The sequence below is a fragment of the Labrus bergylta genome, chromosome 23, assembly GCF_963930695.1.
Source record: "Labrus bergylta chromosome 23, fLabBer1.1, whole genome shotgun sequence".
Classification (NCBI taxonomy): domain Eukaryota; kingdom Metazoa; phylum Chordata; class Actinopteri; order Labriformes; family Labridae; genus Labrus; species Labrus bergylta.
The window spans coordinates 1,942,689-1,959,250 of NC_089217.1; the positions used below are offsets into that span (position 1 = coordinate 1,942,689).

At 41.6% G+C, this 16,562-nt stretch overlaps 1 protein-coding gene across 1 annotated transcript in view; it reads left to right on the plus strand.

Moving 5' to 3' along the window:
* LOC109976325 (ATP-binding cassette sub-family C member 9-like) overlaps window positions 1-16,562 on the plus strand; it is a 40,676-nt gene that overhangs the window by 13,907 nt on the left and 10,207 nt on the right. Inside the window, 20 exon segments of the mRNA XM_065951363.1 lie at window positions 795-827; window positions 829-868; window positions 2,007-2,112; window positions 2,937-2,975; window positions 4,334-4,372; window positions 7,282-7,383; window positions 7,611-7,695; window positions 7,827-7,907; window positions 9,745-9,882; window positions 9,979-10,104; window positions 10,455-10,554; window positions 10,694-10,767; window positions 10,846-11,025; window positions 11,143-11,297; window positions 12,421-12,490; window positions 12,596-12,753; window positions 12,851-12,943; window positions 13,783-13,885; window positions 14,029-14,139; window positions 14,283-14,411. Coding sequence (XP_065807435.1) covers window positions 795-827; window positions 829-868; window positions 2,007-2,112; window positions 2,937-2,975; window positions 4,334-4,372; window positions 7,282-7,383; window positions 7,611-7,695; window positions 7,827-7,907; window positions 9,745-9,882; window positions 9,979-10,104; window positions 10,455-10,554; window positions 10,694-10,767; window positions 10,846-11,025; window positions 11,143-11,297; window positions 12,421-12,490; window positions 12,596-12,753; window positions 12,851-12,943; window positions 13,783-13,885; window positions 14,029-14,139; window positions 14,283-14,411 — 1,962 coding nt within the window.

A 16,562-nucleotide genomic window follows, 5' to 3' on the forward strand; every position in this document is an offset into this window, starting at 1 on the left:
TAACCTCGGGGGGGGGTAGAAGAGGAAATGTTGTACTGCATCCTTGAAGCCTCACTCTGCAACAATCCAGTCAAAGAATGCAACAAAAACGAGGAAAATCCCGAGCTGTGGTCAGTCATTCAGCAGTCTAACTTTCCTTGATAACAAATCATAGCCTCTGTTGCCATGGTGACCCGTAGTATCAGGGTTCCATTGATGTTGTCTTTTTATAGTTGCGAGTGAAACCTACTCAGAGTTGACCGAAAGGAAATCAAATCTAGGGCCCGACCGATTTTGGGGTTTCTCAGGGCCGATACCGATATCGATATTGGGGGGGAGAAAAAAATCTGATACCGATAAATCGTAGATTAGATGGTCACTCAACTGGAAAGTAACTTTGCAATGTATGTTGTGTCGACGCTTGACACTCTGGAGAGTGATAGTGCGTGTTGCAATCCATATAGCGCCCTCTGCTGGTGAAAGATTTACTGCTAGTTTAAGACAATGAAACTCAAATAAAATGCTATCTGACTGGTTGTATAAATTTAGTTAAATGGCCGCATATCTGCGATAAAATTAGCCGATAGCGATAGTCACTGGTTACGCTGATATCGGCGTTATTATTGGCTGGCTGGTTAATCGGGCTCTGCTTAAATCAGCTGTTCTTGAAGTGTAAACTCAGAGTTACCCGCCTGAGCTCAGGGTTAGACTGAGAGTTTGTTTCAAAATGTGAAGTTACTGAGAGACCTCAGCTGCAGAGTAAATTCATCTTTGACTTTAGTTTTTTAAACTTCTGTCTCTTTGTTTTGGTTCAGGTGAGCAATGGATTCTTCACCTGGGGAAGCAACCCTGTCCACGCTGTCAGACATCAACATCCGCATCCCTACAGGTAGGAGGAATGACTCCACATCGGCTGAACATCGTTTATAGAAACGTTTGGATGGAGACGTTTGTTTTATTTCTGAAAGGGAACATTCATGCTTAAGCTCCAAGAAACCAGCTGCTTGAAGTAAATATTAAACACACAGAGCTTAAACACACCTAACGGACATCACAGAGGAAGGCAGAAGTTAACTTTGGTAACCTAGCAACAATGAGATCGCTCTGGAAAAGGAGGTTGTGGGTGCTGCCGGTGCAGAAAGCGCCGACTGTTGGGATCCTAATGCTGCAGTAACATCACTGACATATCAAATGTCAGGAGACCATGTCATGTTGAGCAGGCTGCCAACAGATGGACAGTGTAGTATGACACACACACACACACACACACACGTACACACACGCACACACACGTACCATCCCCTGGGAAGTGACTTGCTCGCTATGCCAGTTATGCTACTACTAAGAACATCAGGAGTATGTTCAGCCGAGTGTTGCTGCTGTTTCCCCCGCTCCACTTTTCAGAAAATGTGTGCTCAAACAGGCCGTTTGGAGATTTTCCTTCATGACATCACAAAGGGTAGTAGCCCCTCCCCCAGGTGGGTGACACTCCCACAGCTAGGTGTTTGTTCTGCCCTCTGAGTCTGCCTTCTCACCGTAAACAATAGGACATGGAGCGAGAAAGACAGAGACACCCGAGCCCTTCCAGAGAGGGGGCGTGGTCGGACACAGCTCATTTACATATTTAAAGGTACAGACACAGAAACAGCCTGTTCTGAACAGGGCTGAAATAGAGGGGTTTATAGACATGATCAAATACAGGATCAGAGTGGATTTAGAACAAGAAACTTCACACACATGTTTTGAGGAGCTCTGAGACTTATTTAAACTTTTTGAGAAGGAGGAGAATATGTGACCTTTAAGACGGGGTCAACTCAGATAGTTTTTCAGTAGTTGAATAGTATGTGTTTATAGCTGTGTAACTAAACCACCTTTGACCTCTGACCTCCACTTTGAGGACTTGAACCTCTCACGACCCCAAAGTGCATTGGCAGGTTCTACATAAGAGAGAAGCCTGCAGCCGATATGACAAACCACTATAACTCTGAATACACATTCACATAATGAACTCGTATGTGTCTCTTCAGGTCAGCTGACGATGATCGTTGGCCAGGTGGGTTGTGGGAAATCGTCCCTGTTGCTGGCCATGCTCGGCGAGATGCAGACCATCGATGGAAGAGTCCACTGGAGCAAGTAAGAACAGAACGGCATCACTTACAGGAACATATTACGTTTTATTTAGAGATGCAGCTAAACGTCATGCTGTGCTGCTCGTGAGCTTAACCAGATTCTGATGTTTTGCACGCAACATTTCAACTCTTAAGTGTCTCAGAGTTTAATAATAAGAACTTACTTTATATAGCACCGCGACTTGAACCCGGTGACCCTCTGGTTCCCAAGTCCCCACAGACGGAGCTACTACCACGGTGTTTAGCACGCTACACTGTCAGACAGCCTATGTAGGAATTCACAGGATCTTGTTTTTCAGATTGAAAGAAGAGAAATAATGTGTTTAAAAACGTTTTTTTTGTCAATTTGCATTCAAATATAAGCTTTTACAGCGAAGCTAATACTGAACACACGATCACATCTGTGAGCCTTTCAGCAGGAAGGACGACTTTTTTTTAAATTTCAGGTTCATAGGTTAATGTCAGCTTTGGTTTTTGTGAGTAGCTGAAAGCTCTCAAGTTTTCTTAGGATCGTCAAACTCTGCTTTTAACTTCCTGAAAGATTTCTCCCTGGAGTCCCACTTTTTTCCACGTTTTAATTTCCTGTCATCATGTCTGTGACTTTATTTGCAGCTTTCTTTTCCGTGCTTAAAAAAGAAAAAAGAGTCTGAAACCTGTCGATTATAGCTGCACATGTGTAACCTGCAGCGCTGCACCCTAACCTCTGCAGTGAGTGTGTGTGTTTACACATCTGTGTCCCTCTCTGTGTGACTTTAGCTCAGTGTGTGTGTGATGGTGATGGTATGTTTGGTTTCTATCTCTTCATTTCCTGCCTTCTCGCCACATCAGGCTGCCTGATTGTGAGATGGTCCACGAGTGGAACTTCAGGTACTTTCTCTCTCTGGTCTCGTCTTCCTTAAACATCTTTTATTTTCATGGACTACAAACCATTACATTCACATTTGATCCATCTGTCTTCTCTTTCTCTTCATTTTTAAAAAGATGTATTCTTCTAACACACCAGAAGGAAGTTAAGAGTAGTGACAACATTTATTTTAGATTTTTTAATGAATGATTACAGGAACCTTCAATATTTCAATAAATGTCAAACAATAAAAAATGTCATCCATGAGTAATAAAAATTTAACCTAAGGGTTCTTTACTTCCTGTTTGGATAGAAATGTGTTTTTCATTCTGAAAAAAAAGTAAAGGTTACAACATTTTATATATATAATTATAGCAATGAATTATATTATATACAGGAGGAAAAAAAAGGAGCTGGAGTCAGCCGTGCTTTTATTTTGAAATAAAGTAAGGACCTTCCAGTAGAACAAAGGTTACAACATGAACTTAAATCGCTGTTAATGGCATGTTTAAAATTCCATTAATTTTGCATTAAAAATTAAAAAAATGTAGGCTTTTATTTTGAAATGTTGTACTGTCTTAACTTGAGAGTACTTTACTTGCTGTTTGAATTCAACCGTGCTTTTATTTTGAAATGAAGTAAAGCCCTTCTGTTACATGGAAGGTTACAAAGTTAACTTAAATACAGAAACAGGAAGTGGTTAGGGATCCCAAACTGAGGTCAAACAGCTCAAAGGAACGGTAACAAAGGTCAATGTGTGATGTCATGAGGTCAATGTGTGATGTCACAAGGTCAATGTGTGATGTCTTAAGGTGGATATGAGTTTGGACTCGTCAGCTGAGCTGTCTGAGAGTTTGTTAAAGTGAAATGAGACATTCAAAGATGCAGCAGGGTTCTTCTTTAACATCACTGAGACTACAGGGAGACACTGAGGACGAGTATCTACGGAGAGCCTGAAGGGACAAAATACAGACAGCGCTAATTTCCACATATTCTTACTCTCTGAAGGCCTCGTGGATGTGCTTAATCTTTGAACCTATTATCACACGTACGCCCCACAGCTCGAGAAACTTAATTATAACAGAGAGACGGTGACTGCATCGCTAACACAGCTCTTATTCTCTGGGTGGGAAAGGCTAATTCGATTAGCGGTTAGCAGGCTAGCATCACGTCTTCATTACCAGGGCATGAAAATCCTCTCCTGTCCGTCTCCTCCATGTTTTCTGTCTTGTCTTCTTCTTCTTCTCTGTCGGCAGAAACGAGCTTATAGCAAGCAGCTTTCTCTCTTCTATCTGTGATTTGTCTTCCCACTCGCTCACTCACAAATATACACACAGTTGATTGTCGGGGTTATTCTAACACGCTGACGTGACTTTGACAGTTGGTCAGAGTCGGAGACGACCGAGGAAGACTTCCGGAGGTATACGTTTCTCCTTCCTGTTTCCTGTCTACCGTACTGATGTGAAGTGATCCCAAATGACCCCTCATTCATTTCTCCTCCTTTTTTACTCATTTAAATTAACTTTAATGCCCTTTTTTTTTTTTTTTACCTCTTCTCAGGACAAAAGTTTTGTTTTACTGCATCGAAATTATTTCCCAGAGTATTTCAGGCTGTGTTGTTCATGGACACATACAAAATACGGACTCAAAGTTTTTAATGCAGGGGTTAAGGTGTTTTTTTTATGCACATAGTAGTTATTTTACATACAGAATAGGCTATAAAGTATTTTTGGACTATACATAATTGATTGATGCAGAATCGGTCATGCTCTGAATGCTCTAACAAGAAGAGGAAACTAAAGTTTAAAAAAAGAAGAAGAATAGTTCCTAGAAATAGAAACGTAGGATATAGATTCTATATCCTCTCTATATTATAGAGTTTAGTAGAGAATAGTGATGTAAACAGGACAGTTGTCAAATCACTTGGGTCAAACTCCGCTAGTTAAAGGAAGGGTAGGTTCAGTATGGTCTGATATGAGGAGACACTGTACAATAATATATGATAAGGCATGGTACAGTTTGGTAAGGTACGGTACTATACCATCTTTGTGGCCCATGTGTGGCCCATTTTACTGATTAAATCACTTTCAAGGGATTCTTTGATAATCAGTGTTTTTAGAGACAAAATATGGCAGCAGTTTGTAATTTAATAAACGCCACTGTGAGGAGTCAGGAAGCTGTGACACAGTGAGTCAAATGATCAGGAAAATCATTTTAGAGTGCCATATCAATATAGGACGCCTCTACGATTAATCGCCACTTCAATATTTAATTCCACCCCTCATTCAAAGTCCTGCTTCTGTAATCTTCCTGCTACAGCGGCGTTTTGTCATTGTGTGTGTGTGTGTGTGTGTGTGTGTTCAGGAACTTCATCAGCCTTTACCGTGTGCTGCCTCCTCCTCATTGTGTTCTTCCGCCTCTTTTTTCCGTCATTGAGTTCATTGTTGGTTTTGGTGCGTTCTGACCCCTGAGTGGTTTGTGTTTAAATGCTGGGAGTCATTGCCCGACTTTAGCTAAGACATTTAGATACTTCCTGGTAGCGCAGATGTTCAGATTATTGAAAACATTATTGTTTTCTTGAGTTATTAAAGGGAACGTATTCTGAAAAATCCTCTTCTAAAGTGTTTCTGAACATATATTTGGGTAACCTGAGTGTCTACTGACCCACAAAATGTGAAATAAATCCATCCAGTCCTTTGTTTGTGGTCTGCATAAGTCTTACAACACAGAGAAAAATGATCTGTTTCAAATGTGCTCTCCTTGTGATGTCACAGTGGGATTCTGGTAAATAAAAAAATCCCCTTCCCTCCCCTGATATCGCCACCCATGGACTTCACCCCCAGCTGAGAACAAACTTTTACTCAGGTCTGCCATTTTTATTCTCGCTACAGAGGAGTGATGTCTATCGGGAAAACTTAGGGGGGGCTCATTGCATTTAAAGAGACACACACACCAAAACGGAGCGTTCTGAGAGCGCTGGTTTATACAGGGTCACAAACCTCCTCTGGTGCTTGATTCATGTTATATTTGGACCAAAGCACAGCACAGATGTTTCATTTAGACCACAGGGGACTGTTTGAAAAGGAGGAGGAGGGGGATGATATGTACACTTTAAATGAAACGGTCTGGAGGGCCAAATAGGTACCTACATGTCTCTTTAAGCTTTGGGTCGATGTAGTTGTTCTCAAAGACTCCCAGCAAAGTGCTCCTGCTGTGGTTGGTGCCCTTGTTCCTGTTTTTATTTGTGTTGCTGTAGCCGGCGCAATCGTGGCTGTTGTTGTCGTTGTTGTTGTTGTTGCTCATGTTGATGTTTTGCAGCTTACAATTAACCCCAATTCATTCTCCATGTTTCTCTCTCATGCCTGACAAACTATACGTTCATGTTGCGGTGAAACATAATCCCCCTCCTCATTATTTTCTTTTCTCTCTTAGGATTGGGTGTCCCATTTATAAAGCTGGTTAGGGACAGGAGAACTGATCTGACATTAGATTAAAACGCTGCGTTTCCACCAAGCGGTCCGGTTTGGTTCACCCTGATCTTTATGCCGACCGTACCCTTACTTGATAAGCTAGGTGTAAACTGGATGGAGATAGCGACATCAGCTACGTAATGGCATGAAATCATAGCAGCGTGACAAAGTGTAGCCCGCCAAAAAATTAAACAAAGAAGAAGAACGTGAGCCGAAGATGTCCAACGTTTTGTCTTCTTTCTTCTTGGCATGTTCTTCTTCTATTTACCACAACAAGAAGACGACAAGCTTTGTTTGAGAGAATCCTTGAAATTACTCAATGGGATCTTTAAACATGGCGCCTTTTAGCGTTGTTCCTTTATTACCGCTGTTGCACAGGAAGTGACGATACTTTTGACCAATCAATGGACTGCAGGGTTTCTAGCTCCACCCTTTAAGGTCGGATCGGTACGCTTGGCAACCCCCCCCAAAGAAAAGAAGCAAAAGATTAGAACAGTATGGATAGTTTTTGCTGGTGCCATTCCCAAAGTTGAAAGTGGAAACACCAATACATTTTTGCGGTAGCGAACCAGACCGAACTGGACCGAACGGGACTGAACTGGACTGAACCGGACTGAACCGGACTGAACCGGACTGAACCTTGGTGGAAACTGGGCTTTTAATGCTCAAATTTCTTGAGAGTGTTTATTTGAATTTTCAAAGACCATGAAAAAGCTCATTTCTGAATCGATCTGCATCACTGCATCGGTCACAGATCACAGATCAGTATTCCTGCTCTTTGAAGCTTTATGAAGACAGAACTCGTAGTTCTTACTCTACCTCTCTCTCTGTTTGCCTCCGTTTCCCATGATGCACCCAGCAAGAACAGAAACTCTGTGGCCTATGCTACCCAGAAGTCCTGGCTGCTCAACGCCACAGTGGAGGAAAACATCACCTTCGGCAGCCCCTTTAACAAACAGAGGTACAAAGTCAAATGTATCTGCTGTTAACTCATGGACAAACGTCATTATGAAATATTTGTATTTTCATTTCTGATTTTAACATCTTTCTAGGAATATTGGGTTTATTTTGTACATGTTAACGCCCTAAACATCAGTCACTCTCGGATGCTCTAGATTTGGTAGGACTTGGATTTTATTCTAATGAGAACTTTACCTGTTACCATGGTGATTGCGATGTGTATTTCAGGTACAAGGCTGTGATCGATGCCTGCTCTCTGCAGCCAGACATCGACCTGCTGCCTTTTGGAGACCAGACAGAGATTGGAGAGAGGGTAAGTATAGACACACTTTAAATACTTCTAAAGAGATATGTCGGTGAGTTCTTGATTATTTTAACCTTTATTTAACCAGGGTGGTCCTACTGATATTTTTCTGTGTTTCTTCTTGTGTTTTTATGATTCAGGGTATCAACCTGAGCGGAGGTCAGAGACAGAGAATCTGTGTGGCCAGAGCTCTCTACCAAAACACCAACATCGTCTTCCTGGTGAGCTCCAAAACCCGAATCAAAGTTCACATATGTGATAGGCACTTCACCGTGTTTTGTGTCCCTAGTCCGTCTACAAACCCCCCAATGATGAGAAAAGTCCATCCTCTCCGTCTTCTGCCTGCTCCACTTTTCAGATAATGTGTGCTCAAACAGGCCGTTTGCCGATTTTCCCTTCATGACATCACAAAGGGCCCCCAGGTGGGTGACACTCCCACAGCTAGGTGTTTGTTCTGCCCTCTGAGTCTGCCTTCTCACCGTAAACAATAGGACATGGAGCGAGAACGCACATTCATTTACATATTTAAAGGTACAGACACAGAAACAGCCTGTTCTGAGCAGGGCTGAAATAGAGGGGTTTATAGACATGATCAAATACAGGATCAGAGTGGATTTAGAACAAGAAACTTCACAGACATGTTGAAGAGGAGCTCTGAGACTTATTTACACTGAAGAAGAGGAGGAGGATATGTGACCTTTAAAGATTTGTAATAGCTGCTGGCTTGTTTTGAGATGTCTTCACTGATAATAGGAGTGTATATACAATATAGTTTGTCATGTAAAGCTGAATTAGATTAAGGAACGCCCTCTGTTCACTGGATTTTGTCAAATCCTCCGTATTTCTGTATGATACAACAGATAATGCATGTTGACCTCTGGGATGAGGAGGTGTCCGCTTCTCTCGCCGCCCTGCCGTCATGAGTTTCTCAGTAGACGCCTCATTTCCTGTTGCCACTGCGATCTTTAATTGATTATTTAGAATTTATCCACTTTAAAAAGCTATCAGTGGCATTCTTTAACTCGCTCATCACTCTTTGTAATGTCTGGAGCGGTGGAAACAGGAATGTGTAATGTTTGAGAGTGTAGTGTTTAATGAGGAGGGGATGTTTTCCTTTCATTAACGTGATCCGATCTCAAAGATTGAATTATGCATAATCTTTAAAGACATCAATTAATCATAAGCAGAGCTCCATTAACAGAACTTTAGCACGCACTCTGAAGCAGTGGCACACCCAGCCGGAGAGACGCGCAGAGGTTTAAGTGTTTATGTGTAAGTCTTTATCAGAGGATCCATTTCATATCCAGATGTTGAAGAAAACAAAATGTGTGCAGAGAAAATGTGATGAAAAAAGGAGAGGCGTAAGAGGTGATACATTTTAAATCATCCAAAACACAAAAGCAACATACAAAACCTCGCAGACACATGGTCCATCCGATCTCATCCCCCTACACACTGTACAGAAAGGAAAGACCTTCAAACCAACACACCAACAAAAACAAATCAAAGAGATGCAATTCAAAACAATCATGGTTTATTTAGATGGCCAATGGTGTATCAATTCTGATGACATAATCGTCTTTGGGGGGTATTTGATCATGTCTATAAACCCCTCCATTTCAGCCCTGCTCAGAACAGGCTGTTTCTGTGTCTGTACCTTTAAATATGTAAATTAGCTTTGTCTGACCACACCCCCTCTCTGGAAAAGCTTGGGTGTACTCTGTCTTTCTCGCTCCATGTCCTATTGTTTACGGTGAGAAGGTAGACTCAGAGGACAGAACAAACACGTAGCTGTGGGAGTGTCACCCACCTGGGGGAGGGGCTACTGCCCTTTGTGATGTCACGAAGGGAAAATTTCCAAACGGCCTGTTTGATCACACATTTTCTGAAACGTGGAGCAGGTAAAAGACGGAGAGGATGGACTTTTCTCATCATTGGGGGGTTTGTAGACGGACTCGAGACACATGGTGAAGTGTGTTTTACATAATATGTGACTTTTAAAAACATGGACGATAGAAGCTTCTAAATGAATTAACTTCTCTGCTCGTTGTCTCACAGGACGATCCGTTCTCCGCTCTGGACATCCACCTCAGCGATCACCTGATGCAGGAGGGAATCCTCAAGTTCCTGCAGGATGATAAACGGACTGTAGTCCTGGTCACCCACAAACTGCAGTACCTCATACACGCAGACTGGGTGAGAATCCAAACCCCCCGAGACTTAAACACAAACACGACTTCAACATGTTTTATTTTACATTTTGGATGTTTGGTTTTCTGTTTCTTTGTTCAGATCATAGCGATGAAGGACGGCTCAGTTCTGAGAGAGGGGACTCTGAAGGACATCCAGACTCATGACGTGGAGCTTTACGATCACTGGAAGACTCTGATGAACAGACAAGATCAGGAGCTAGAGAAGGTAATGCTACCTGTTTTCAACTCTGGTTACCGATCACTGTGAAGGAGGTTTTCCAGGCAACTAATTCTAAAATCAGTTAAACACTAATTTAAATTCAGATGAGTCTAAAGTCAAGAGATTGACTCAAAAAATGTCAAAAGTAAGCGGAAACCTCTAGTGTTGAAAAAAATGAAGCCGATGCTGAAGTTGCAAAATCCTGCAGTTCCTCGAGTGTCCACTAGAGGCTGGCTGCAGAAGCACAGGAAGTCACATACACACCCATTCAAAAAAGCAGAAATTAAAATGTTTACAGCCTGGTTCAAAAAATGAAATAGTGCTCCTTTTTTTTATTTTGTTCTGCTCTGCTGTAGGACATCCAGCAGGACAGTCAAACAACTCTGGAGAGGAAAACACTAAGAAGAGCTTTTTACTCCAGAGAGGCCAAGAACCAAACGGACGACGAAGATGAAGGTAACACATTTAGCACTTTTTGATCATTTTCATGAAATGTGGCTAACGGGATATTTTTGGTAAATTCTTCATGAAAATGTTTCGCTGAAAGAATTCAACGTTGGTTTGATCTAACAGCTGATTTTTTTCATCCTGTCAGAGGAAGAAGAGGAGGAGGAAGAGGACGACAACATGTCAACAACCACTAACAGAAGATCCAAAATCCCATGGAGGGTAAATCCATAAAGTCCACACAGCTGCACACATCTGTATCAGATTGTTGAACTCTTAAACGCTGCGTTCTCTCCTCAGGTGTGCTGGCGTTACCTGTCCTCCGGAGGCTTCTTCATGGTGTTCCTGATGATCTTCTCCAAACTCCTCAAACACTCCGTCATCGTCGCCATCGACTACTGGATAGCGAAATGGACTTCGGCCAAAACCAACCACAACATTACGATGAACGGCAACAGCACGTCGAGCGCTCAAACAGAGGTGGAGACGATACTGTGAAACTTTCACCTTATCACCTTATTATGTCATCTACTGACAAAACGTGTGTGTGTGTGTGTGTGTGTGTGTGTGTGTGTGTGTGTGTGTGTGACCCTGCAGAACGACTCCTACCACCTGCAAGTGTTTATCATCCTGTGTGCGGCTGGAATCACGCTGTGTCTCATCACCTCCCTCACCGTGGAGTTTCTGGGTCTCTCTGCGGCGACCAACCTGCACCACAACCTGCTCAACAAGATCATCCACGCTCCCATCAGGTACACATAACACACACACACACACACACACACACACACACACACACACACACACACAAGACACACTTTTTTTTCTTTTCAAAATCTTTTTATTACATTTTTGCAGACAGATGTACAACATGATGTCACATAGGAGTAAATCAGATCATCTGCATATAGTAAAACAAAAAGCCCCAATTAAACAGAAAAACAAGACAATAAAATAGTAAACACCCATTTTACCCTCCCAGCTTCCTAAAGTAGTCGTCCATTAGCGACTGTCGTAACATAGATACTAATAGGACAATACAAGTAGACACAGACACATACGTAAAAAAAGAATAAAATTATAATAATAATAATACAAATATATATATATTTAAATACATACATATACACAAATACATTCAGTTCGACAAAAAGTAAATAAATAAAATATAAAAAAGGAATTAAATAAAATAAAAAAAGTAAATAAATTAAATTTAAAAAAGTAAATAAATACAATTTAAAAAAGTAAATAAATTAAATTAAAAAAGGAATTAAATAAAATAAAAAAAGTAAATAAATTAAATTTAAAAAAGTAAATAAATACAATTTAAAAAAGTAAATAAATACAATTTAAAAAGTAAATAAATAAAATTAAAAAAGTAAATAAAAAGGAGGGGGGGGGGGTCTCTCTCCATCAATTAACTCTGCTCAAGCTGTGTCCCTAGCATCATCAGGAGTGCTAGAAAGCTTGTCTCTAATAAGGTCTATTAGGAAGGCCCCAAGTCTTATTGAAGGATGTTTGAGATCATACAACACACTTTTTTAAAAGCTCCGACTATACCCACATGGTGGTAGCTTTAGCCCTCGAGCTCCACGACCCGGTTAGCATAGCGGTTAGCTCCCTCCTAAAGATCCTCAAGATGCGTTTTTCCTTCCGCACATCTTCAATTACTTTCCTAAAGTTTGTGCGCACGTTTGAGATTTCAGACCTCAAGTCAAGCCGTCAGATTGTCTATTTTTTTTTGGTGTAGTTCTCCTGTAGCCGCCATCATGGAGGAGTCCATCTTGGTTAGCACACACTGCTCCGACCGTAAATGCAAAAGTAGCTTTCAAGCGTTTCTATTCGCTCAGTTATATATTCTCTGTCTCTCCTCAGGTTCTTTGACATCACTCCTCTGGGTCAGATCCTCAACAGATTCTCAGCTGATACCAACATCATAGACCAGGTGTGCAGACGTCCAAATGTTCAATTCTTTTGAACTGTTCAGTATTTTTGAATCGACGAGGACTTTGACTTCACTCCCACGTCTGCGTCTCTCTTTCTCTTTCAGCACATTCCTCCGACGCTCGAGTCTTTAACGAGATCCACGCTGCTGTGTTTGTCGGCCATCGGGGTAATCTCCTGCATCACTCAGACCTTCCTCATCGCCCTGGTACCCATCGCGGTGGCCTTCTACTTCATCCAGAAGTACTTCAGGGTGGCCTCAAAGTGAGTCCACATAGAAAAAATGTCTTTGTTTAGTATTTAAGTAAATCTGGAATTTAAGGTGCAGTACTCTGACACTTTCTGTGTCTCTGTGGTTCAGAGACCTGCAGGACCTCGATGACTCCACTCAGCTGCCTCTGCTCTGCCACTTCTCTGAGACGGCGGAGGGTCTCACCACAATAAGAGCCTTCAGGTACAAAACCATCTTATTATTTACTCTGGGGGACACCGTATGAGAAAGGGAAGTTTTTATCTTATGTTTTTTTGTTTGTAACTGTGAGAAAAACACATTTGTTATGCTTTGGGTCTAATCTCTTCCACCTCAAATACGTAACTTCAAGCGCTTTCAAACAATTACACATTTTAAGCGTTACATACAATATACAGTAATAGAATCTTCTTGGACTTCTGTCGTCACCCTCTCTCCCCCATCGTCCCCATAATCCAACATTAAACATTTTTTTTCCCTCAGGACTTCCTCTTCCTCTCACACACACATATACACACTCACACACACACACACACACACACACACACACACACACACACACACACACACACACACACACACACACACACACACACACTCACACACACACACACACACACACACACACAGAAACAGTGAGTGTGCCGTTGGGACAGATTCTTGGCAGTCATGGTCTAGTTCCCGTTTTCATTATTCACCCTCTAAAGCCGGAGTCAAACGCTGGAATATCAGCTGAGCTGTTTTTTGTTCTCTGAGCTGAAGAGAGAGAGACAGGAAGTGTTGGGAGGAGAGAGTCGGGTGGGTGGAGGGGGGGGGCGACATGCAGTAAAGGTCAGATTCAAACCCACTGACGCTGCATCGAGGACTACAGCCTCCGATCAGCCCCCCCTCTGTCATACCTTCTGTTTGGACATCTCTCCACTATCATCATTATGACTCCCTGTTGCCATGGAAACAGGATGCTGGAGGACATAAAGATGCAGCAGTGTGTTTTTATAAAGACTGGAGGGGATGATTTGAAAAAAGAAAATGTTTTCTTTCAGACATGAAGCTCGTTTCAAACAGCGCATGCTGGAGCTGACTGACACCAACAACACGGCCTACCTGTTTCTGTCCGCCGCCAACCGCTGGCTGGAGGTCCGAACGGTGAGGAGCCATTTTTATTAAATCACTTATCATATCAAAGTGAAACATTCACTGAGCAGGAATGTGAAATGCACTCAAACTGTATAATCAGTTGAAGATTTAAAAAACAGGAAGAATGAAACGGTTCCCCTCTTTTTGTGCAGGACTACCTCGGGGCGGTGATCGTGCTCACTGCAGCCGTCTTGTCCATCTGGAACGTAGAGAAAGGAGCCGTCAACGGCCTGGTGGGCCTCGGGCTCACCTACGCCCTCACTGTGAGTCGACTTCTTTGTGTATTTTTATATTTTACTTCATCGGTACCCCCCTCAGTGGGTTATTTCCACCCTGGTTTACACTCAACATAAACATTATTATTTATAACCGACCCCCCTCTCTCTCTCTCTGTGTTCCTCTTTAGGTCACTAACTACCTGAACTGGGTGGTGAGGAACCTGGCCGACCTGGAGGTCCAGATGGCGGCTGTGAAGAAGGTCGACAGCTTCCTCGGCACAGAGTCGGAGGACTACGAGGGAACCATAGGTAGGTTTTGAAAACACACTCGACTAGCTGATTTATCTGAATTTTAAAAAACAAGTGGATGCACAGCAGCCACCATGACTTCAACCATGTGTTTGGGTCTAAAGTTTTGAAACCTCCAGTTTTGCATTTTGGCTGTCACTATTTTTCTTTTTGGAGCGAGAATTAAAAGAATTGCACGAGAGGGAAAACGGGAGGCTAGCAAGTGCTAACCTATCAGCTAACAGTAGCGCTAGCCTGGATAGCAAGCTGTACATATAAAAACGCTCTTTTTTTCTCCCTTTATTGGAAAGGAGCAAAAAAGAATGACAGGAAATGTTTGGAAAGTTTAAAGGTGCTGCTCCACTTTACAGAAAATGTGTGATCAAACAGGCCGTTTGGAGATTCTCCCTTCATGACATCACAAAGGGCAGTAGCCCCTCCCTCAGGTGGGTGACACTCCCACAGCTAAGTGTTTGTTCTGTTAGTACACACTTCCAAATTGATTTATCTTTAACGTGTTTTTTCCGACTTAAGAGTTCAAAGAGATAAAGATGAGTTAACGGCTGATGATTTATTTGATAGAACAGAATGATCTGCTGTGATCATAAGATCTGTACTGTGTGTGTGTGTGTGTGTGTGTGTGTTAGAGGTGAGTGGGTTCATGTGTGTGCAGCCTCAGAGTCCAGAAACTGTGTTTTGAGGTTTATGGGATGTGCTGTTGCTATGCTGAAACACAAACGCTGCTGGCTTCTCGTCCTGCAGATATCTGCATTTTGTTTTTTAACTTTATTGAATCACTTTTAACGACGATGACATAACTTATATTTAAAAAGACGAACCGAAACCGAACTAAGCGAGCCCGATCTGTGCACAAAAAAGGGGAATCAGCCATTTCTGGAAACATAACAAAGCCTGATTGGACGTCCAGAAAGAAGAAGAAGAAGGAGCCAAAAAGGGACATGTGATTATAAGACGTTGAGTTAATCTTGTGTCTTCTGTGACCTCTCGACCCTTTGTGGTTTACAGTAACCAATGAAACCATAAAACAAACCCAAAATGTCCAGAGTGACGGAGAACAGAGAGATTCCTCCTCTCTGACATCATGGAAGCTTCCAGAGTGAATGATGAAAAAAAAAAACCAAGACAGCAGCAGAAGTACGAAGCCCCTTATCTTGTTAAGTGGTGAGAATGAGGCACGATGGAAGAAATGTTTCTACTGAGCAGAGATATCAGAGAGTGAAGTCTAGCAGCTCCCACACGACTTGAACTCATTTCTGAAATGAAATAAAAACCTTATTTTAACCCTCAGGCATCAGTTTAATTTACGACCCTCTTAAGTGGACTCTTAAGGACGAAAAATATATACTAATTATATACTATTATATACTAAATATAATATACTGCTATAAAGATAGAACAGATTGATATTTTTAATAATTAGAATAATTAGCAGGAAATTAACCCTTTAAATGCCAATTTGATTACATGATTCTAGCATTTAAAGGGTTAAATTCCTGATAATTATTCAATATTTGGTAGTTTTGAGCAGGGCTGGAGTTGTTTAAGAGATTTATGCAAAAAAAAAGTAGAAAAAAATGTTAATCTGTTCTATCTTTATAGCAGTTTTTTGTAAGTGGACATTTTTTGTCCTTAGTGACTTCAGAGGGTAGTAAACATGTTTCACAGTGTTCTATTGATCTATTAAATTTTTTTAATTTGCATTCCAAAATATGTCAAGAGAGAAACTTTCTTACAAAAATGTGTGCCATATGCACTAACACAGACAAAATGATGACCAGATGAAGAGGAAACATTTGACCAAATGGACAAAAATGTCCATAGTGATGCACGAGGGTTAAAAACTCATAAAGGTAAAACCAGCAGACATCACGAGTGGAGACGACGATGTTGAATAAATATATCTCCACTTAGCATTTGAAAGTTTTCCGCAGGGAAGAGTAGAACAGCAGATGAGAAGTTTGAAACAGAAATTTTCTTTGGAGAAGAAGTCGAGAAAAAGTTTGTAACTAAGAAGTGCATTATGGGAAGTGTAGGATCCAGAGTACTTCATCTCTTTATAAAAGAAGTCATGGATTAACTGTTGTAGAATTTGGGTCAGACGTCTCTCATAGGCTACGAGGAGTCACTGCTAATCATATTTTCAATCATTTTATCAAACA